General features: G+C 40.3%; 1 protein-coding gene across 2 annotated transcripts; it reads left to right on the forward strand.

Moving 5' to 3' along the window:
- The first annotated feature begins 272 nt into the window (after positions 1 to 272).
- Positions 273 to 22,805, forward strand: PROSER1 (proline and serine rich 1). Of its 2 annotated transcripts, none has more exons than XM_050331622.1 (13): positions 273 to 823; positions 4,203 to 4,268; positions 4,977 to 5,045; positions 5,513 to 5,607; positions 10,488 to 10,581; positions 11,088 to 11,198; positions 11,915 to 11,998; positions 12,955 to 13,033; positions 13,336 to 13,431; positions 13,556 to 13,600; positions 15,825 to 17,583; positions 18,248 to 18,395; positions 22,486 to 22,805. In XM_050331622.1, the coding sequence occupies exons 1-13, from the start codon at positions 779 to 781 to the stop codon at positions 22,489 to 22,491; spliced, it is 2,697 nt and encodes an 898-aa protein (XP_050187579.1). In that variant the 5' UTR covers positions 273 to 778; the 3' UTR covers positions 22,492 to 22,805. The 2 variants fall into 2 exon arrangements, with proteins under 2 accessions (XP_050187579.1, XP_050187578.1); XM_050331621.1 differs by lacking the exon at positions 22,486 to 22,805 and adding an exon at positions 19,747 to 21,354 and having other exon boundaries at positions 277 to 823.
- The last annotated feature ends 561 nt before the right edge of the window (positions 22,806 to 23,366 follow it).

Raw genomic sequence — 23,366 nt, forward strand, 5'->3', positions numbered from 1 at the left:
CTGCCCCTCGGCCGCTGCTCCCCGCGCCGTGCCGGCCCCGGGCCCAGGGCGGCGGCGAGGGGGCGGCTCACGGGGGCTGCGGCGGCCGTCCCGCCGGAGCGCTCAGCGCTTCGGCGCCGCGCCTGGGGCGGGGAGAGGGGCGAGCCCGCCCCGAGTCCCCGCCGCTCCTGCGCAGGCATCGCTGTCGTCGGCCGGCGTGGAGAAGGGCCCTCGGTCCACGCGGTGATGCCATAGGGGCGCGACGGCGGGAGGCGGGACCGGCGGAGGGGTGTCCTGTCGGTGTGTCCGCGCCGCTCCTGGGCCGCCTTCCACGCCTGCCCTGCCCTCCCCGCCTTGCCCGGGGGCCGCTCGGGGCCACGCCGGCTGTGCCCGCCGGGATCGCAGGGCAATGCGCTGCGGGGGCGCACCGAGGGCTGGCGCGGGCCGGCCGGGCCTCGGCGCCGCGTGTTGAGTGGAGCGGCCGCGGCTGCCGCCCCTTCCTGCGGCTCCCACCGTCCCTGAGCCCCGCGCACTCCCGCTCCCACCGCCCGCCCCAGCGGCACCGGGACGCGCCCTGAGCGGCGCCCCGAGCGGCGCCCGGCGGGAGCCTTTGTCTCTGTGTACGGATGAGGAGAGCCCGGACCGCCTTCAGTGCCCTTTTATTTTTGTTAGCAAGCTTTTTTTTTTTTTTTTCCCCTGTATGCTTGAAGACTCTTAAACCGTAGCCCAGATTTTTTCCTTTTTTTTTTTAAATTTCTTTTTTTATTATTTTTTCCACGCGTTGAATGAACTAATCAAGATGGATAAGAAATCATTTGAAACCGTGCTGGATGAAATTAGGAAGGTAATGACTTCTCGTTTTGTATGTTATGTTAGTTTAATAATTTGATTATAGGCTTTAGGACAAGGAGTAACGGGTACAAATTGCAAGTGGGGAAATTTGGGTTAGATATTAGGAAGCTAAGTTCTTTACTGTGAGGGTGGTGAGACACTGGAACAGGTTACCCGGACAACTTGTGGATGCCCCAGCCATAATAATGTTCAAAGCCTAGTTGGATAAGACCTTGAACAACCTGGTCTAGTGGCAGATGTCCCTGTCCATGGCAGGGGGCTTGGGACTAGATCGTCTTTAAGGCCCCTTCCAACTCCTTAACTTTCTATGATTCTGTTCCCCTTGATGAACACACGAGGTGAGGGGTTTTGTGTTCTATAACAATCCCTTCAGGATTCAATACAGACTAAATTTCACCACGGTGTGAAGAACTAATGCTGTATTGCTGATGTATTTTAGCGTTTGTGTGTCAGGTGTAACAGTGTAAAACTGCTGACATGCTTCCTCGCTTTGAGATGGTTTTTAATTGTCTCATAAAACTGACACTGGATGTCCAGACTGCTGCCACTGAACTAACACCGTGTGCCTCAAGAGTCTTATTTGAAATAAGCACTTGAATAAGGTTATTGCAGCATTGTCATTGTCAAGGAAGATGGGGAAAGAAAAACAAAATAGCCAAGTATCTCCTATGTGGGGAAAAGGGCTGCCTTTGCTTGGCCTGATTGGAGACAATGTGAGGTATACAGCTTTTGTATGGTGATTTAAGAGATAACAACGCACAAATAGGACATAAGAGCTGATTTCAAAGTTGCACTCAGTAGTCCTTGGAAGCCACATCTCTCACACCTTAGGAGTGTGTGCACACCTTCCTCCAGGATGTAAATCCCGCATTTTGATGCTTGCTCTGAGGTGTGTTTCTGCATCCCCTCTTTAAAAACTGATGAAGCAAAATAGCTGCTAGCTGTGGGGACTAGAGATAGAAACCTGGGCTTCCTGGTGCCTGGCAGGTCTCTCTCTGCACAGAGGCCTGCATTTAACAGGAAAGTTAGAGGTTAGTGGTTGGCATAGTTACCAAAATGCTGGAGGTGGAAAAAGAGCAAAAACCCAGAACCTCTGAGATTAATTTTTCCTGTTTTGCATGGGAAGTAGAAGTCTGTAACAATGTATTTTATTGCAGTTAAGCAGAGGTTATTTAAGTGTCACAGTAAACAGTTACATATCCTGCTAAAGCTGCCTTGATATGAAAATGAAGGGCTTGTTTCAGATAAGATTGCCTTGTGGCAGAAAAGTGATCCTTAGCATTTTTGTAATAAGAGGGCTTTTTTGTTATATTGGTTTGTCTAGGAAAGGTAAATTTCCTTTGTTTGGACTTGGGTACTAGAGTTGAGTTGCAGTTCAGTTTCTTTTCAGTATGAGGCCCACGATGGCTGCAGTTGCTGTATTATTTTTTTGCAACATACTGAGGTATAAATCAGTGCAACAGAAGCCCCAGGGATGAGTCTTTTTTATCACATCTGCATTTATTAGCATTTTTGTATAAGGTCATGATCATAAATTCTCCCTTATAAAATAGGTATGTATATAACCAGCTAAAAACATGACAACCTAATAAGATATTCTGGGGTGTGGACTTCCCTCTCGTCTAAGAATTTATGTGGAAAATCTGGGAACAAAAAAAAATTAAGGCACAACTTGCACATGAATGCTTTCTGTGAGAATTCATGGTGGGAGGGAGTAATGTTTCAATTATTGCTACTGCAGTGCAGTCCTTTAGAATACGCTCTGTGATTACTAAAGACTTCAGACAAAAGGGTTTTGACATGTGATTTTAGGCAATTATGTTTCCTCTATGCTATCTGCCTGTATTCCTGTAAGCCTAACTTCCAGCTGATCTAAGGATCAGTGCTGTGCTGTGCTAATAACAGCTGTGCTGTTGCAGTGTAACATTCAGTGCCCAAATGCTGATTTTGTGTCTTTGCTGCTATGTTTTTGTCTAAGCTTCGTTTCTAGCTCTGTGGTAGAACCTTCTTTATTTGTGATTCACAAGTTAGTAGTGTTAGTGTGTTCCATTCTTAGTCCTACAGTTAGGAGGAACAAATATTTAAATGTCTTCCTGTGTAGCTTAGTATTATTTTCTCCATATGTATTTATAATTATTAACAAAATAAACTTTGTGGGTTTCGTTTGTTTCTTCCATAAATATACATAGCATTCATTTCTACTTGTGTTCTTATTACAAAGTCATTCAGTTGTTGATTTAAGAAAGAAAAGTAACATTTGTTTTGGTACAAAAGTATGACATACCATGCTCTTTTCCAAAATACATGGAGAAGGAAGGGACAGAAGAAAAAATGAGTATGAAGAGAGAAATTCTTTTCCCTCTGTGACTTTAGTGTGTCTGGTAGTGTTTGCCTCTTAGTAAGATACAGAAGGGAAGAGAGTTGCCTCAAACAGTATCCAAGTGAGTTTCTGTGCACTTGTGCTACTCACAGTCAGACTGCAGAGATGAAGACCTTCAGGTCTGTGTGTAGGGACGGAACAAAAAAATTTAGAGTAGGAGTAGATTGTAGGGCTATTGGGAAGAAGACAGAAATGGGTGTGGGAGTGAAGCTGAAGGTGGTTTGAGAATATGCATGAGATCTAGCAATAGATGGAAACTTGGAAACTGGGGAAGAAAGGTGTTTGCACTAGTTTTGGGAAGGAATTCAGCTGTCTCCTGTCTTCTTTACGTCTTGTGCCCATCTCAGTGATTGGGTATGAGGAGAGGAAGGAAGTCCTGGCTATTAGGTAGCTCACATAGGTTATCAACAGAACTGTCTCACCAAAAAGTCAAAAGTGCTGCATCAAAGTACTGCGCTTTGTTTGTTTTGTGTGATCGCATGTTAAAGTTAGAAATCTGAAAGGTAATGATAAGACATCATCCACCTCTGGAGCAAGCTTGGCTGTACTCTTAATTCTGTCTGTACAGACTTGTTATCCAGTCCCTTCATAAATTCACTGAAGATGCTTTGCTACTTTGTTACAGGGAACATACAATGAGATTGTCTCAATAATCAACTGTTTAACATAAAATTGATATAAAGCTTTGGGGCAAAAAAAAGAGTGATGATGATGATATTCTCTCAGTAGTTATAAACAAAATAAAAAAGCAAAATGAACTCATTAAAAAATGGGTAATTTTTTAAGCAGAAGAATTAAATCACTTCTGTTTTTCACCGTTCTCAATTATATAAGGAATATACTGTTACTTCAAAATGGTGCAGTGTGATTGATGCAAATGTCACTTAGTAGGGGCAGAAATTTTTAGATTAATAGATTAGTAGATGATTGTGCTGTAATTACAATTTTTGGGGGACTAATTGTACAACTTTTCTTTTTCTATATCTTTTAGGCTGTATTGACTGAGTACAAATTAAAAGCTATTGAATATGTTCATGGATACTTTTCTAGTGAACAGGTAAAGTCAACACTGTCATGGGTTTAACGGGAGCTATTGTTTTTGTGTATTCAATAATACAGGCTGTTTCTAATTGTACCAAAGCTGAACATACTAGCTCTTTATTATTATTAACTGAGAATATTTAATTCCTTGTTATTATATCAGCATTAAACTGTGCAAAACAGTTCCAAGTTGTTTTGTCATCAAAGTCATTGCATTTTTGGTTGTGTGTGGAAAATGGTATAAATTTATCATAATGGAATTCAGAATTATTTTGCATGTATTGTCTAAACAGGCATGCAGTAATAATTATCCAACTTATTTTGATACTATGTAGATTTTTTCCTGTTTCTCTTTCTGCTGACTTTTTTTGGTGTATATTTGGTAAATATGCTGTTTGAGATACTGAATGTTTATAAGCTTTTTCTGAGGTAGTTTTTTTTATTGTAATACTGTCTCACTGTTGTGCATATATGCTAATATACAGAGAGTAGTAAGTATCTATTTTAAATATTTCCATGGAAAATCTTCATCTCACAACATAAGATTTTTTAAAAGTTCCTACTTAGAACTAAAAAAAAATTAGATGCTAGGCACCGATACTCAAACACACAGATTTTTTTAGCAGTATACTACTGTACTATAAAAACGTAAAGATCATATTGATGCTGTTAGTATATATTTTTAGTATATCTAAAAGATTAATTGAAGGCCTTACTGTTGCAGGTTGTTGAGTTACTGAGATACTTTTCCTGGGCTGAACCACAGCTCAAGGCAATAAAGGCCTTACAACATGTAAGTTCTTGTGACATAATAATCTTGTGCAATAAATTTGCTTTTATAACCTTATTTTAATTTTGTGATATCTACTTTTGATGACTCATTGTACCCTTTATAATCTTCAAAGTTTCCTCTTCATCTGCTGCTTCTTCAGTGGTATCAAACTATGAAACGTTGTACTTCTGATCAGGGCATCTTTTCTGACTAAAGTGCCTTTTACTTTCCTGTGTATCACAGGAAGAGACGTAACCCTTTGTAATTATTGTTAACTCTCCTGATTTCTTCGCTTTGAGTGAGTGCTGTTTGAAGCTGCTTGTTCGTAATTTAGCATATAGAGTCTCTTTCCCAATGGGAGGGAGACACTGTTAAGTGTTTACTGAAACACACCACGTGAAGTTGTTACTGAGTTGTATTCTGAGTTTAAAATAATTTTACTGCTTTATTTTACATGCACTTTTTTTCCTTTCTTGTTTTCTTGTCAGAAAATAGTGGCAGTTCCAGCATCAAAAATGGTTAATATTCTCAACTGCTTCACATTCAGTAAAGATAAACTTATTGCCCTTGAAATCTTAGCTTCGTAAGTATCTTTGATGCTGTATTTCCTTAACTTGTATTGGTTTTGCTAGCGTTTTGAGTATGTAAAACCTTACATACTTCTAGAAGGAGACACTGTACCTGGTTAAGGTAAAGCACAAATCCATTACTCGTTTGTGAATTAGAAGAATTAGAAATAGATATTGTAGAAGTAGACATAAAGCTGAGAGAATTGGATTTGTTCAGCCTGGAAAAAGAAGGCTTGGAGTTGACCTAATTTCATCCTTCCGGTACCTGAAGGGAGGCTACAAGACAGATGGAGAGAGATTTGTTAACAAGGGAATGTAGTGCCAGAACAAGGGGGAATGGCTTCAAACTGAAAGAAAGTAGGTTTGACACGGCTTGGTGCACTCGGGGAAGGAGCGGACCAGTGTGAGGGGTTCTTGACCTAGCCAGGGAGCAACGGTTCAGCAGGTGGAACAGCGCTGGCTATAGTCTTAGCTGACCTACACTACGACTATCCCAAGCCCTTCAGATTCAAAAGCAGAATATTGAATTACAGGTAGCCATGCGCGCGCAATGAGTTTTGTGTCGTTTGGAGTGAGGGTGAAGGCTTGGAAAAGAGAATCCATTAAGCCCATTGTGAAAGGTGAATTAAGTCTACAATGGCTTTTTTAATGTCCTTCATGACAGGGTAAGTGAAAGGTTGCCGTTCAGGGGGTCTCGAGTTAGAAGTGTATACAGGAAATGCTTGTAGCATTTCAAGGTCACCAGCAAGTATCGCTTGATCTTGAAATGAATGCCATGCCTTCTCGTGGGATTCAACTATGTGATCTGTGATATCAATCCACGGACAAGGGGTAAACTGGTCCTGGACTTGTGGGGAGACAGTGGTGGTAGCTGTGTCATCAGCAGCATTAACAGATGGTGAAGTAACTGCTGCTGAGGCATTATCAACTTGGAATTTGACTGGGAGAAATGCTGAACTCTGTGTTGATGTTTGTAGTTTTGTATTAGGTACTTGTGTTAAAGTCTGTATTCCTGCATCACACGTTTGTGTTGATGCTTGCATATCTGCATTACAAATCTGTGTTGCTGCCTGTATGCTTGCATCAGGTGTTTGTGTTATTGTTTGTATCTGTGTATTAGATGTTTTCGATGCTATTTGTATTTTATCATTAAATGTTTTGTGATAACTGAATGATCTAGTGGGTGAAAGAAGCCTCCCCTTGTGAGCCTCAGTAATAATATCAGTCATTGGAGGATAAAGAGGTTCATTAATTATAGCCTCATCTTAATCAGACTGTTCCTCATTATCAGAAGTCTGAGTTTGAAAGGAGGTATGTATAGCTTTAAAGGAAGGCTTAGGGGTTAACGGTTTAAATGCAGAGAAGATATGTGTTGGATATGAGGAGATAGGTACTAGATGTAAGGGAACAAGGGCCTCGCCCCTGGTCTCCCCCCCGCGCGGGCGGCTGTCTGCACGACGCGGCGGTCAGGGAGAGAGAGAAAGGGCGGCAGGGCCGGTGTGAGTGTGAGGGTAAACTGCTGAAAAGCAGCTGGAGATATAAGGCCTAGAGGTGAGAGTGGCACGACAAGCTTTAATATTGGAATAGCAGAAAGATTGAGGGTTGCAGCCTCCGGTATCTGCTGGCCAGGGCCTGCAGCCGCTGGCGCCGGCAGGCCAGGACCGGCCGCGGACCTCGGCCCATGGGCGCTGCCATACTGGCGGATGTTTACACCGGCAGGCCGGAAAGGCCAGGAGCGACTGCCGGCATGAGGTCATGCTGACGGGAGGGGTATAGTGATGGCATGCTACGGGGAGTGTATGTGGGTGGAGACACCAACTCGCGCGCAGAAAAGTGCCCACCCTCATTACCGCCCCGGCTCCTCCCTCTTTCCGTCCCCCTTCACCGAAGGAGAAGAATGGAGATTCCCGCCGGTTACAGAATCGACGCAAGACGCATGGAGTGAGGGGGTCCCACTGCCATTATGTGCACCGCTTTCTCCCACTCCCTCCCCCGCCATCTCAGATGCCGACAAGGAGGGGGGGGAAGAGTCCCTCACGACTTCATCTTGGGGTTTTTGCTGTGGCGCAGTTTGTGGTGTAAAAGCCGCAGCTTGTGGCGCTGTAAAAGCCGTAGCTCTATCTTTTTGTTGCAGTTAAGAGCAGTACGAGTCTCCAGGCAATAAGCGCTTTTCCAGCGTCCTTGTCCGCTTTTTTTTCAGCCCTCCAAAGCTTCTAGCCAATACGGTCCCACTCCGCAGCAGTTAAGTTTTGGTTGCTTTATGCTTATGGAGCCACGCGGCGAGCAGTTTAAGTGAAATCTTATATTTGTGACCTTGGAGTTCAATAACAGCCCGAAGACGGATGTAAATGTCTCTGTCAGGCCTTTTTAAAGCGGCTCCCATGTTTGTAATTAAATTAATAAAAATGTTATGGCCAGATGTAAAAAAAGAGTAGGGGTGGAGACGGGTAATGGGGGGAGGGAATCCCCTGGGCGCTCACCTCTCCGGCGATGATGGTGAGGGGACACAGCGGTCAGCCTCGCCCAGGGAAGCCGCCGGTGCCGAGGGGTCTCCTATACACCCCCTCGGTTGTTGCCTGTCGAGGACTAGGTGAAGTCCTGCTGGAACGCAGAACTCCCTGACCAGCCTCAGACGTTGGGTGCCATTTGACACGGCTTGGTGCGCTCGGGGAAGGAGCGGACCAGCGTGAGGGGTTCTTGACCTAGCCAGGGAGCGACGGTTCAGCAGGTGGAGCAGCGCTGGCTATAGTCTTAGCTGACCTATGCTACGAGTATCCCAAGCCCTTAAATAAGGAGACAAGAGACACGGATGGTGCAGGCAAAGGAGCAGGTAGGAGTAAATTGCTGAACTCTCAAGGTGTTAAGCTGATCCGCTTTATTGAGGGGCAACAGGGTTTATATAGGGTTCGGGGAGAAAATTCCGGAAAGGGGGAGGAACATGCAAATCCTCCGAACATTATTGGACAGAGGGTAATGCATATACATAACTGGGTGTTAACATTACAGAACTGCCCGCCAACAGACCAAGGGAAAACTGTTAGACAATTCCATTGGTTGGTACAGCACTGTAGCCAACCTGTCACAGGCTGTTGCTGTGCCTCTGGGGCAGCAGCCAAGGCCATGAGGGAGAAGAAGAAGACAATATGGAGGATTAACCTACTAATAGGTTTACCCCACAAAAGTAAAACACATATGAAAGCAGTTCATCACACAGTGATTTCCACAACAGGTATTCCTTCCATGCTGCTACCATCCACGTAGCGTGCTTTCCACTGTTCAAATGATGTCTCATCTTCCTCATAGTCCTGCTCACTCCCAACAGGTTTAGGTTAGATACTACGAAAAAATTCCTTACTATGAGGCTGGAACGGTTGCCCAGAGAAGCTGTGGATAACCCATCCCTGAAAGTGTTCAAGGTCAGGCTGGATGGGGCTCTGAGCAACTGGGGCTAGTGGAAGATGTCCCTCTCCTTGAAAAGTCTTTTAAATTAAGTAAATAGATCTCTTAAATTGACAAATCTATGGTCTATAAAAGATGTATAGATACTCCATGTTTATGGAGAAAGTTGGGTTTTTTACTGAACACAGCTTCTTCAAAGGATCTACTACCTACGCATGTTTACTTTAGAACTCTGCTGCTTGGTTGGGGGGTTTATTATAAGAATATTGTTCTGTTTGGGGTTGTTTTGTTTTGGGGTTTTTTTTGCTTTAAGTATGTCTGCCTTGCCTATGAATGCTGTATATTATAGCCTGCTTGAACTTTCTGGGGCATATAAATTCATGATCTAAATACCCATAAAACAATTAAGACCCAGGATATAGATGTAATCTGACTTTTGCAGTTGAATTTAAGGAAGCCATATGAATGCTCCAAGTCTATTTCAGACCAAAACAAAACAGGGTAGCCTAAGGAAAGTTAGTCAGTGGCACATTAGAACTCTTCGGTGGCTAACTTAGCTCATGTGGTGGAAAGCATGGTAATTTCTTTAGCTGTTGAATTTCTACAGTGCAAGAACATAATAAGGGAGCCTTGATTAGAAATCCTAACCCAAATCTATGTGCTGCTTACTTTATTAATCAGAAATAGGAAACAAAGCTGAAAGTTCGTTTCCATTTTAATAACGTTCGTTGAGGTGTTTTTCATGTCTTCATTCAACATTCTACTGATTTTATTTTTGTCAATTATCCTCCTTTGAGAAGTCCTCCTTTTTGGTAGGATGTTATATTCTAGTAGTTTGGATGGCACCGGTAATATTTGACAGAATGATGCTGTGATCAGGATTTTGAAAAAGGCAGGTAGAAGCAGGCATTAGTCTCCTTGTACTCACACATTTTGTTTTCCCTAGTGTGTCTAGTGTTGTTTTGGGGAGAGGGGAGAGGAAGAGTACTTTTAGGAACTATCTGAAGACTTTCACTAGCTCTTCAGAACGTGGAGAGAACTGCCAGGAGTTGATCTTTTCCATTCTGGAGTAAATTAGATGAAAATTTGTTTTTCTACCAGATGAGGAAGAAACAGTGGCAAACTGAGTAGCTGCAGGTTTTCTGCTGTTTGAGGAATTGTGTGCTGGTAGCAGTTAAAGCTTTCTAACAAACTGTTGTGATGCAAAATTAGATTTTTCAACATAGTTATTTTTGCAATAAAGTTTGGCCATCATCATCCATTGTTCCATATTGATATTTAATTCTAATACCATGATTTACTTAGAGATATGAAGTCCATATTTAGGCTGGAGGTTTTTACTTTAATAACAGTAATAGTATGATCTGAGCTAATTATGGGGTTTTTTTATGTACTGTTGGGTAGTGGCTAAATAAGTGTTGGTCACTTTTCAGTGGTGTATTATTTCTACTTATGCAAATGGAATGGCAGTAATTGTCTGTCACTGTCCTTATAGCAACATTGTTGATGCTCAGAATTACCGCCTTATTGAAGATCTGTTCAGAATTAATATGTCAGAGAAGAAAAGATGCAGAAGAATTCTGGAACAGGTAATGAAGATACACTACTATCCCTAGTTCTGTCAAATACAGTGTTATTTCCATCCTTACAGTCATTGTGGGGTCATAACTTAGCGTGAGGACTGTTGGGAACTGGTGGTGAAAGACAAGCTGAAAGCAACTGCAAAAAGTTAAGAGCTATGTAATGCCTGTGGAACAAAAGGGGAAGTTTCTGTAGGTGTTAGGAATGAATGGAAAAGGTAGCACAGAATTGCAACCAATGCTGAAGGAAACAGTTTGTGTTTGTTTTAGAGAACACCAAGGGCTTAAGCCCAAGTTCAGTCTAAGCAGAACTGGTCCGAGTAGAGTTATTCAAAGTAAAGGGGACTTTGGCAGAACCTTACACTTATTTGGATTATTTGGAAAAAGATTTGAGACAAAGATTTCAGCTGTTCCACGTAGGTTGCTTCATGCAGTCTAAATGTCATGAAATAGTAAAATTCCTTTAAAGCATTGAATTTGATAGTGAATAATGTTCTTTCTTGATTATTTTGCAGGCTTCCAAGACAGGTTGTAAGGCTCCTCATGCTATGATATCATCCTGCGGCATGATTCCTGGCAATCCTTATCCCAAGGGCAAACCAAGCCGCATAAATGGAATTTTTCCAGTAAATATGATCCTATGCTTTTGCTTTTCGCAAATGAACTCTTGATTTAGGATTTACTGTAGTATAACCAAAACTAGTATTGATATACATAGAAGGAGGACTGGGGTCAAAACCAATGTGCATTTGTTGGAATTTTTTGTTTGTTTGTTTTTTAATACCTCATTCCACATTTATAGAGAACTTGCATTATTTTTATGCCCATTCTTTCTATGCTGCTTGAAGTAAAGATTACTTCATAAATTAGACATTGTTCATATCAGGAACACATTGTAAAATCCAGCAATATTTGGCAGAATCAGGAGAGGTGTAAAAGGCCTTACTGGTAGGTTGATCAGATGGCTTAATATGGTCACTACAGTACTACTACTAATCTTAGTGTAGTTCTTGAACAATTGTATTAAGTATTTTCTGTGAATGCTTAAGGGACTATGAAATATAAGTTATCACATCCACAAGTCAAAATGCAGAATTCCATCATCAACATCGACTGTTTAAAATGCCTCTCTTTACAAAAGCTCAGTGTTACAAACCAGGCTATTGGAATGATGTTACTCATCATTTTACAAGCCTAAAGCGCTGTTGGGTTTTTTTTCTGGCAAACAAGGTTACTTTCAGAAGTTTAAAAATCAAATATAGGAGAAGGTCAAATATGCCAGAAATTCTATATCAATATTTGCTTCTAAATTAATACTTTGTTCCATTTTCTTTTGTTTCAGGGAACCCCTATCAAAAAGGACACAGAAGAATGTACTAATGAAGGAAAGGGAATAGCGGCCCGTATACTTGGACCATCCAAACCAGTATGTCTAATAAATGACTAAATAAATGAAACTTAACCCAAAACAACCACTAGCCAATTCAATGAGGCTTTATTAAAAAATGCTGTTATGTTGCAAGAAGATTGTAGAGCAGCAATTTAATTGAAGCTAAACTTCTGCAATAAAGTTAATATGACCTAGTATGTTTTTATTTAGCTTGAAAATAAGCTGTAATTTTTAGCTGTGTAGGGGAAGATTCTCTGCTTGATGCAGTGTGTGTGCATTTTAAGACAGAATTTAAATTACAGTAGCAGAAGACAAAGCTAAAAGCATTTTTAGTAGTCCATCATGAGCTGATCTCTGTGGATTTCCTACGTGGACACAAAAATGCCAATATCTTGGGCATTTGAATTACGGCAGTGCTTTTGAAGGAGCTTCTTGTTTCTTAACAACACAGCTGATCTCTATTTCAAAATTCTTAAACATGTGGGAAAAACTTTCAATGAACCTGTTACTCTTTTGAAGTACTGTTCAAATGTTTTATTATCACTTTTATTATGAGATATTTCCTAAAAGCTATATTATTTTAAAGGTACAGGTACCTTCAGAAATATTGGTTAGGTTTGAATGTGCTAAATCTTTAAAATGAGAACTCAGTCCAAGACTGCAGAGTGTGAGAACTACAAGGCAGAAAGGAGTTCCCTTTCTCACCTCTGCTCAGTTTCATATTAAAATTTAAATCGAAATTTAATCTACTTTTCACTTATGTTATGGATTTCAGGGAGTTTTTAAGGCAGTTGATAGGAAAGTGATGTTTGTTTCATTCTTTTTAGAAAAGAGCAAAATACTTGCACTGACTATGGATATTATAAAGTTCATATCACATAAATTTGTAGTGAAGAATGCCTGTATGTAGTAGTATCTGAATGTTAGCTTTTTGTCTGAGAAACATTAGGTAATACTTTCACTATTGCCCTCTCCATTTGTTTTTTACATAGGCTCCATCGACGTACAATCCACACAAACCAGTTCCATACCCCATCCCACCATGTCGGCCACATGCAACTATTGCACCAAGTAAGACTTCTATGTGTTCTAACTTGATGCTATTGTTTTATGCATTTGCTTTTTAAGTAGTGTGTCAAATTTCAGGCTCTCTCAAGAGAATTGCTCCTAGTAAAATCTGGATCACAACGCGTGCCATTCAGGCAGACATTGGCAAAAGCCAACAACCAGCCTGGATGACTAACTGGTCTAGCGTTTTGATGAAGGAATGTCTTACAGTCTTGAAAATGTTCTTTTAAAGCAGGAGATGCCTATTGGTTCATTGAGGTATGGGTTCTTTTGACAACAGATGTGTATTGCATTTGTTATTTTAGGTGCTTACAACAATGCTGGCTTAGTTCCAATGGCTAATGTCATAGCTCCGGGCTTAGCAGCTCCTCCACCATACACTGCTAATCAAGTGGCATCAGGTAAAACACGCATATCTTTAAAAATATTGATGATATTGATTTTCTAGTTCATTGCAGTAAGTGTATCATTCACTGCTGGAGTTTTATTTGCTTTTTAAATAACAAACTGTTGTTCTCTGTTTAGAAAATGAGGACCTTTCCAGCCAAGCAAAACCTTCCCAAAATCAAGGTAAATTGCAAATCCCCAGGGGGATTTTTGTGTTGATTGTGTCTTTGTTATTTGTTCAGAAAATGCTAACAACTTACATTGTTTAATGGGGTCTTCTCAAGCCTCTAATTGTTTAACTACTGTTGGAATATGATTCCTTGAAAGTGAAGAAAAAAATCATCAGGTATTCGACACTTAGAGGCATTGTTACTTTAAAATTCATCCTTTTGTGTTATCAAAGTTTCATATTCTTCTGTAAATAAGTATGCGAGAAATCATGTAAAAAAGTAAATCAAAATATGTTTTACAATGTAGTGCACTGAAATACTTCAGTGAATCCTTGCAGTTGTTGAAACTCTGGACACCTATTGGAAAACTCATTCACATTTTAGTTTCATATAGCAGTTGCATTAGGAAGGTAGAAATACAAGGGAGATTCAGAGATTCTTGAATGTCTTATCCCAGACTGTTGTATCCAACTATGTTTCCCTGCACTTTTGTCTTACCTTTTAGATCCTTTTCTTTTTACAAAGACAGTTGTGCATTTTTTGTTGTTTTTATTTACGTGGTGCTTTGTACGCTTAGTATAAATCATAGTAATTAATCCCATAAGGAACTACTTATATAAAAGCTTTGATAATACTTTGTTAGGTTTGATAAATAGAAACTTAGAATTTACTGACTGTTGAGTCAGGCATATTGACAAATACTGCAGATAGATAAAATGACCATGATAAGTTTAGCTACTGTAAATATTCTTAGGGACAAAAAAAAAAGAGTTTTGTCTTTTCTTCTCTATGTACAGGGATAGTTCTACAGAAATGTTTCAAAGACTCATTTTATTGTTATATACGCCTCCATGAGTGTGCATGTATTTTACAAGGTAGTTAATACAGCAAATAGTGTAAGGAAATATTCTGTAGGAGAGAAATTCAATAACAGCTCTGGGTTCTGTTGCAGCTGTATTTCGTTGATTATCTTGGCTGTTAGAATTAAATAGCTGTGATCTTCAGGAAAGTTTTCAGCTTGGAAACAGAATAAGGGAAGAACAGAATCCAGAGCTGGGCAGTCTATTTTTTTTTTTTTAAAGTATGTTAAAGGAAATAGTTTTTTTGCAGACTTGCTAGTTTTAGAGTTTCAAGATATACAAAACAGGACTTTGTCATATCAACTTAGGTCCTAGATTTTGAAGATTTTTTTTGATTTGTGTGTGTATATTTAGAATTGAGGAAAGACAGAAATTGAGGCTGTTCACGAGCTATGGGTAATAATTTTGACTGGTTGGATCAGTGATTTGCTTACAGTTGAATAGATTACTTCAAAAGTGAAATAAAACACAAAAGTTGTTTGAGAGGAAAGATTTATTAACATGTTGATATTCCACAGGAAACTAGAGGCAGGCATATCAAGGCTCTTGAGATGTTAGTGTTCTTAAATGCAGCTTCTTTCCATTAATCTCCACCTCCCCATTCACAGTGTGCCTTCCTGTTTTCCTCCACCTTGACTGATGTCTATAACTTACTTTGTAGGATTGACACAAGCTGATACTCTTAGTGGCAGGTGCTTTCCTTGATTACAGACACCTGACTAAAGGCTTCTAGAAATATTTTTTGATAAAGTCAAGTGTCCATGTTAGTTTAATACTGTAGTGTGATACATGAATTTAAAAGTGTACCTTCTTAGAATCAAAATCTGAAGGAAGCACAGTGAAGAGAATGACCTGATTTTGAAGGAAAGAAAACTGCCAGCACCTGAAATCAGCTTTCTTCAGTTGTTGACTAAACTTCTCTGAAATCATGATACATTGAATTAACTGGTTCTGAAGGAAATTCTGACCTTCAGTGAGAATGGATGCAGAGGAGCCCAGGTGATCTGATGCTGATTTGGGTACTGCAAAATATTAGGGACTAGAGGGAGGGTATTCACCTGTATCACTTAGATGTTCTTACAGAGTATATTTGAGTGTATCTGACTGTTTTGCATGAGATCATGAAGAGGCAGCAGATGTCACAAAGTGTTTTAAAAAGAAGTGGTAGCCCACATGATGTACTACTTGTGTGATGTGTTTGTATGTACCTTTTTGGTTTGTTTTCATAGGTTCCAGTATCCATTGTTTATATATAGTCATTGTGTGTTAGCTATTGCCTGTGTATCATATTTTGAAATGCTGTATAAAATGTTTTTGTGTTGATTTCAAACACTTCTGACAGTTTCAAGTATTCTTACTGGTTTTGTTTCTTTGCAGCTTTTTCTGCACAAGCGAATCAGCTCTTTACTCCTCATGGTTCTAATCCTTCAACACCTGCTGCTACTCCAGTCCCTACCCCATCACCTGTCAAGGCAATAAGCCATCCATTAACACCTGCAACTCCACATATCTCTGGGATGAACATGTCTACCCCTGTCCTTCCTGTTTTCCCAGGACAAGTCTCCTCTTCCATCCATACATCTCAGCCATCCACCCCAACCCCTACTGTCATCAAATCCCTTTCATTGCCTGGTGTTCCTGTCACATCTGTTCACAGTGCAACCTCTACCCCTGTTCCTGCTGTTTTTTCTGGGCTGGCCTCTATACCCCCTGCTATGCCTGCTCCGCAAGGTTCTTCCACTCCATGCGCCACACCTGCGCCTAGTGAAGCTTTTGCATCTGCTACTACACCATTTGCTGGCCTCCCGTTTCCTGCAACCTCTTCTATTGCTTCTGCTAATAATCCTGCTCCATTGTCATCAGTTTTTGCTGGCCTCCCTTTGTCCTTGCCACCCAATGCCCAAGGGATTTCTAGTCCTGTTCCATCTACAATTGCTAATTCTCCTGCCACTACCATTCCTGGTTCACTTAGCTTACCTAACCCAATTTTGTCTGTCTTAAAGGGATTTCTGACATCAAATGACACTTCATTAATCAATTCATCTGCTTTACCTTCTGCTGTGACAAGTGAGCTCGCTTCTTTATCTGCTCTTGCTAATCAAAGCTCTGACCCTTCCACTTCCTCTGTCAACAAATGTTACACTCCATCAGCCACCCCCACCCCACAGCGTTCTTCCACACCTGGGCTGGCTATATTTCCAGGTCTTCCATCCCCATCTGTAGCCAATTCTAGTTCCACTCCAACATTGCCTGCACAGTCACCTTTAACCACTTCGCCGTCAATTATTCCAGTCAACTGTGGCTCGTCAGCCTCCCTCTTGCATGGCACAAGCCCTACTAACCCTGACCAGCAGCTCTCATCAGCCCCAGCTGCCACAAGTATTCCAGTTCTGGTCAAAACAGAACCCATGAGTCCTACCCTCTCAGCCTTCAAAGGTCCTTCTCATGCAGCCAGCCCTTCTCATGGCACTATAGGACTGTCAGCACTTGGGCGTGCATACACCTCAGCAGCTTCAGTGCCAGTCAGTTTACCCAGTTCCCTGAATCCAGTGCTGTCAGGTCTCTCTTCTTTGAGTGCTCCTCTAAACAATTCCAGTTCTCTGGCTTCCATTTCCCTTGCTCCACATGGCTCCTCTGCTCCCATTGCCCCTGTGTTCAATGGACTTCCTCCTTTTACGTCTCTAACCAGTAACTTTGCTTTTACTGGTAACCCAGCACTTACACCCCCGGTCACTCTCCCAGGGTCTTTGTTAGCTACTCCGTCTACAGCTGCTTCAGCCGTGCCTGCCCCCCATGTGAGTTCCACTGCTGCCGTACTCTCAGGACTCGCCGCCTCAGCAACAGCAACAGCTCCACCCTTCTCGCTTAACTTGTCCAGTGCCGTCCCTTCCCTTTTTTCTGTTGCCCAGGGACCTCTGGGATCATCAAACCCATCCTTCCCTGGTTTTCCTGTCTCTAACACACCCTCTGTCACTCCTGCTCTCCCTTCTTTCCCTGGCCTCCAGGCATCTTCTGCAGTAGCAGCAGTTGCACCGTTGCCAGCAGCTGCCACAGCCCCATCTCCGGCTCCGGTCCTGCCAGGGTTTGCCTCGGCCTTTAGTTCAAACTTCAACTCTGCACTTGTTGCTCAGGCTGGGTATGTTTGTGTTTCTGAAGGAGGTCAGAACTGTTTCTTTTTCTCTTGAGCAAAACACTGATTTAACTTTAGGTGTAGATGTTATTTTCGCTCATAGTTAGTAATTGCAGATAATTTTTAAAGTTAGTTCACTAGTAGATTTCCACTTGTCTTTAGAAGCTGATAAAGAAGTGACTAAATAGGTTGTCCTCAGTAGTCCCTGTTATGACAGTCCAATCCAGTGAGGTGCTGAGTGATTTTATTTCCCAGATGAGGATACTTGGCACCTCCTAGGCTTTTACAAGAATGGATTCCACATGGGCATCCATTGACACATACAGGTAATAGCAGACAATGTCTATGATGTTCCGGTGTTTTAAGGAAGTACTCAGCATTAGCTCTTGTCTGTAAAGTTTTTTTGAGTGTGAACTGTAGGCACAGTCAAAGTACAAAAAATTCTGAGTTCCCTTCTTAGGTGTGCTTCAGACAGTCTCGGTTTGTATGTGCATGAGTAATTTGTAAGTGAGTAAAGTCTGGGCTTCTGTTTGGAAATTCTGGCCTTATGAGGTTTAGAAAAAGAAGTACTTTCGTAGTTTGTATAGACATAATCTTATAGAGAGGGAAACATAGGATAAAACACAGTGCAGATGTTCCTAATAATAGCTTTGTTTTGACATTGTTTCAGCTTGACTTCTGGACTACAGACACCAGGAAATGCGGTTTTTCCTGGTCTTTTATCTCTCCCTGGTATCCCTGGCTTTCCCCAAAGTGCCACACAATCTTCCTTACAGGAATTGCAGCATAGTGCAGCTGCACAGTCAGCACTACTACAGGTAACGTGTCTATTTGCTAACACTCTTTTGTTTCTAGTGATCATTTGAGCATCTAATTTTGTGCTAACTTCTTAGGATTAGTCCAAGTCAGTAAATTATTTAAACCCCTAACCTGCGTAAGAACTCATTGCAAGGATGATGATAAAGAACAACTGATATTAACTTTTTACTCAGGGCCGGTGTACAGTGCTTATGGATGCAGTGTATGTTATGAATGTGATTAAACCCTTTTCAAAAACTCTTTGTAAAATGGGGAGAAGTAAAACAAAAAAAGATAATGCAAATGAAATTTTTGCTGGGTTTGTGTTAAACCTAATGACCTGACCATGTAGTTGCAAAATTTGTGCTCAGTTCCAGTCTGACATTTGAATAACTTACAGATTTCGTGGACCCTTTGTTGTGAGTTACATGACTCTACACATGTAATCAGATTGTCTTGAATTTGTGTCTGTTGTGGTTGTGCCTTTCTCTTGGTGGTTCCCACATATAAAATTGTTATAATACAAGCTTGAAGTGGCTTTGGATAATGTGTAGTCTCATCATCTCTTGTCCATGAAACAATTTGTTTCATTCATCAACCTACATAAGTTACCTGAAACTGCCATCAGACTTTGTGTTGATATGTTTAGTTTGTCTTTTGTTAAAAACAGCCTCTGTGCTGATTAAGAATTCTAGTAGGAAATCTGTCCTTCTCCACAAAATACTAAAAGAGTCAGTTGAGTGTCTTGAATTAATGTTTTCTCTCTTTTGTGACACATCAGTGTTGAAATGGAGCATGTGTCTAAGTCCTATTCAGTGTGCAGAATATTGTCAGATATCTTTTGAATATCAGAGGATTGGAAGCAGCAAGTTATTAGGCCATACTGCTTTTGCAGCTCAGGAATCTATTTATTCTGTAGAAATCTATGTATGCAGATTGCATTGAGGGAACATAAGTTTTCTTATTTACAAGTTTCAATCAGTAAAAGTATCACTTATCTACTTGAGCAGTGAAGAGAAAGGAAGTTCGAACTCACTGAAATACTACAGCTCCTGATTAAGCTATGCTCTCCAAATCAGCTGGTGCTTACTCCACTGGAAAGAAAATGCCATTAACACTTTTGTGTTTTCCCTCTTAATCCAACTGCTTTCTTCATTCTCTGGTATTTCAGAGAAATAGTTGCACTACAGTTTAACATCTGTGAATAGATGCATTTCTCATCTCTGTTCTTTGCACACTTGAGATTATGAATCTTTTTTTTTTTGGCTTGAGTTGGACTGGTATTGTGGCTGAAATTTTGCTTGATTCAGATTTTTGTTTGTTTCCTTGTTTTTATCAGTGCTGTTTTCTAACTTCTTCTCTTCCTTAAAGGCACATTCTGCTTCTGCTCTGGAGAACTATACAGCTCAGCCTGAAGGTTTTGCTAACTATCCATCAACACCAGGAACACCATTTTCATTGCAGACAAGTCTGCCCCAGAGTGGATGGCAGTAAATACCAGACATTTTTAAAGACTGGAATGTTTGCTTGACAGAACCTGATCCAATTCATTTTGAAAGTTGTCTCTGCATTAGTGGGAGCATGGTCTGAGTTGGCAAAGAAGGGGAAAACATGAGGCTAAAATTATTCCAGGAGGCTGTGTCAGATGTCAAACTTAATTTGTAATTGCATTCAATTGATTCAGGGTCTGATCCTGTGAATTGCTGAGCATCCTTGACTCTCCTTTAATCTTAAGAGTCAAATGTTTGGTGTCTCACAGGATCAGGAACATTTAAACAGATGTTTATGTAAATAGGGGTAATTGACTGTCAAACTGAATGGGGAGAACAAGTATACTTAATAGTGTGTATAAGCACCTATCCTTCTGTTATGTTTTGTATGGTATTTGTGATTAATACAGAATGAGATCTAGGCTGAAACTAGATAATGAAAGCTGTAGATGATCTTTCATCTAGAAGCACACTTCTTGTGTGTGCATAGATCAGGGTCAGCTTACTTTTTTTGGATATTTTTTTGGTATGTATGAGGATCTCCTGTTAGCATCAGCAGTATGTTAAGGGGAGGGTAGATTAGAGGTGTGTGGGGGTTTTCTTATGCTTTGAAATATTGTCATGGGCTTGCTGCTGAATTAAGTACTCCTTTGTCTGAAGAAGAAAGCTAGGAAATGATGCTGTACTATATTTGGGTAGAAGTGAACTATGTTTAACTGGAGTATGGTTTAGCTAGCTGAGAGAATGTCTTTCCAGAGTACATAAAAACATTCTAACTTGCCTCTAAAATAGTGTTCCATAATATTCTCCTTGCCCCCAACACTCCTCTGTGAATGAAATAATTGTACTGCGGGTAGGCTGCCTATCCAGCACTTTTGACTGCAGACTTTTGTGAATGTTTACAGACATGGATCAAGTTCTTCTCTCCCTTGTACTCACAAACAAACTGGTTCTCTATGCTTTTCAGCTGTAGACTACAACTTGATGGTGCTTACATTATCTTGTGAATACAAGTGGGAGCAGAATTTGGACCATGGATTTTTTTAGTATTTTTCCTTGGAAAACGTACATGATTTTAAAGGCATATAGCTAAATTAACTGTTACGAGTTATGATGCAGCATATAGAAAGGTCTTGCTTTGTTAGTGAAATTCAGTTGTGCACTCTTCTAATAATGTTAGTACCTGTGGCAATGTGTAACACGTCATTGAGTATCATCTATTTAAGATATACTCTTGATCATGTTCCAGAGACAATAGAGACGAATAATATTCAATCATGTGATTAAATTAAAATGTAGAGGATACTACACTGTAGAAAAGTTCTGCACATAGAGTTTTACTTTTTTAAAGATTGATTCTGCTGGGAGATGTTGCTAATGTATTTTCTTTCAAGATGTGAACAAACTTTTTTAGAATGTTAACAAAAATTGCTGTATTGGTTTTTAACATAATTTTTTTTAAATAAAAAGTTTACAGTCACGGCAAAAAGGCTTTGCTGACTATTTACATATTTACCTAAAATACAAATGAATAAACTTGTTTTTACTAAGATACTTCTAATGTTTGGTCTTGCTTATGCCATTTCTTTATGATGCAGAACTCTGTCCAGAATGATAAAACTAACTTCCTAAAGAGTGACAGTAGGGATATTCTATGAATTTTTTAGATGAAAAATTTGGCAGCAACTGGATAGTTTTATATTTTAATAATCAAATTGACATACTATGTTAAATCTAAACATAAAAACATTGTGCTCTTGCTTTTTTTTTTAAGTTTTTTGAAACCTGTTGAACTATGATTTTCTACTCTGGACTGCTTTTAAAATTGGTGCATTTTATCTTGTCTCAAGAAATCTGTGGAAGAAATCTCTACCGTCTTTCATTACACTTCTCATTCTTTTCATAATTTGTTCATTGTAGATTTGTAGATCAATTGGAGAAGGAGAAAATAAAGATATAGATATCAAAGCAGATTGACTTTTGTCCCATAGATAGAAATGTAAAGTAGTTCAAAGTCAGTAAGCATTTTGTAACCGTACTGTGGACCTAAGTTTCATATCCTACTTTAATCCTAGTTTTCCCATTAATTAATCAATGTTTGAACTAATTTACATTACCTTTTAGTAAAAAACAAGTAATATGCAGTTTTTATCAAAAAGTAGGCAGTTTGTACCTCTTTCTCAAAACGTCTGTTGAATGGCCGTGGGGTGTGGGGTTTTCTGTCTGAACATAGGACAACCCAAAGATACTGAAGAGATTGTGAAGCCTTGTTTCTGCAAACTAAAACAGGTGAGAAATAGTGAAAATGCACTATATTAAATGCTTTTCTCCTGAAACAGTGTAGTTAGTAAGTGGTGTCTAGCCACATCGTCCAGAGAAGACTATTTCATACATAGGTTTTACAGACACACTCCCATCTGTGTCAGACAAATGAATAATTCAAGAAGCATTAAACTGTCAAGTTCCTATGTCTTGGATGGTCTCTCTGGTTCTTAGTGAAACATATTGAGCAGAATTATGTAAATTGAACTTTCCAGTGCTTAGGATTAAGATAAAATTCAATTTCCTAAATATTTCTCCTGATGTAAAATCATTCTTTATTATTTTTTTTTCTCTTCAGGAATAAAGTCTGTGTTCTTCATTGTAGCAAACTCCTGTGACCCAGCCTTGGAATATGTGAAGGAGGTGATTTCTCCTGAGCTCTTTCATGCTTTGTTGAGCACCATTTTTAAAAAGCCAAGGAAAAGTCTGTTCCTGAGGCAAACCACCTTACACTGACCCTGTGCTGGGAAAAGGCTTTGGCTGTGTGACTTTAATTCTGAACTAACTATGATTTTTTTCACTGTTCAAGTTGCCTATTACTGCTGCATTTCATCTATGTTGACAGACTGCAAAGATAAGTCGAGTAAAGTGTTCTTTGAAATAAAATCTTTTTTGGAAGAACTACGAACATGCTGGGATTGTGTTTGCAAGCGTTTCAATGTTTCTTTCAAGTACTTTAATTACAGCTGCAGTGAATATGAGAGAAACAGAGCAATTTTCTCTCCTCCTCTTCCTCCTATTTGCAAATGAGTATTGCGAGTTTGCAAATGAGTATTGCAAGTGTGGCTGGGCCTGAAAGGAAACTTGCCATGCTGTGAACGTTCTTGTTTCTTGCAAATTGCCTTCCTTTCGCGATTGAGATGGGAGCAATCTGTTTGATTGCCTCTCTCTCCTATTTACTCATGCTCTAGTGAAGTGTAGCCAGAGGAGGCCTTCCTGTTGTCTCCTGGTCTTCGGCTATTGAAAGCCAATGACCCTTTCATGAGGAGGAGCAGCACTATAGGGACATTCCTACAAGCAACAGGACAGTACTGTTAATCTGCTCTCTGTCCTTCCCTGTCTTCTGAATTTTGATTTGGGGAAAAGGCATGATGAGTGTGAAGCAAATAGTGCCTATTCTGTGGGCAGAATTCAGGGCCAGGGAAGGACTAAGCTGAGAAGTCTTTGAGAAATGGCTGA

The sequence above is a fragment of the Myiozetetes cayanensis genome, unplaced genomic scaffold (assembly GCF_022539395.1).
Source record: "Myiozetetes cayanensis isolate MyiCay16 unplaced genomic scaffold, myiCay2020 scf5-8, whole genome shotgun sequence".
NCBI lineage: Eukaryota > Metazoa > Chordata > Aves > Passeriformes > Tyrannidae > Myiozetetes > Myiozetetes cayanensis.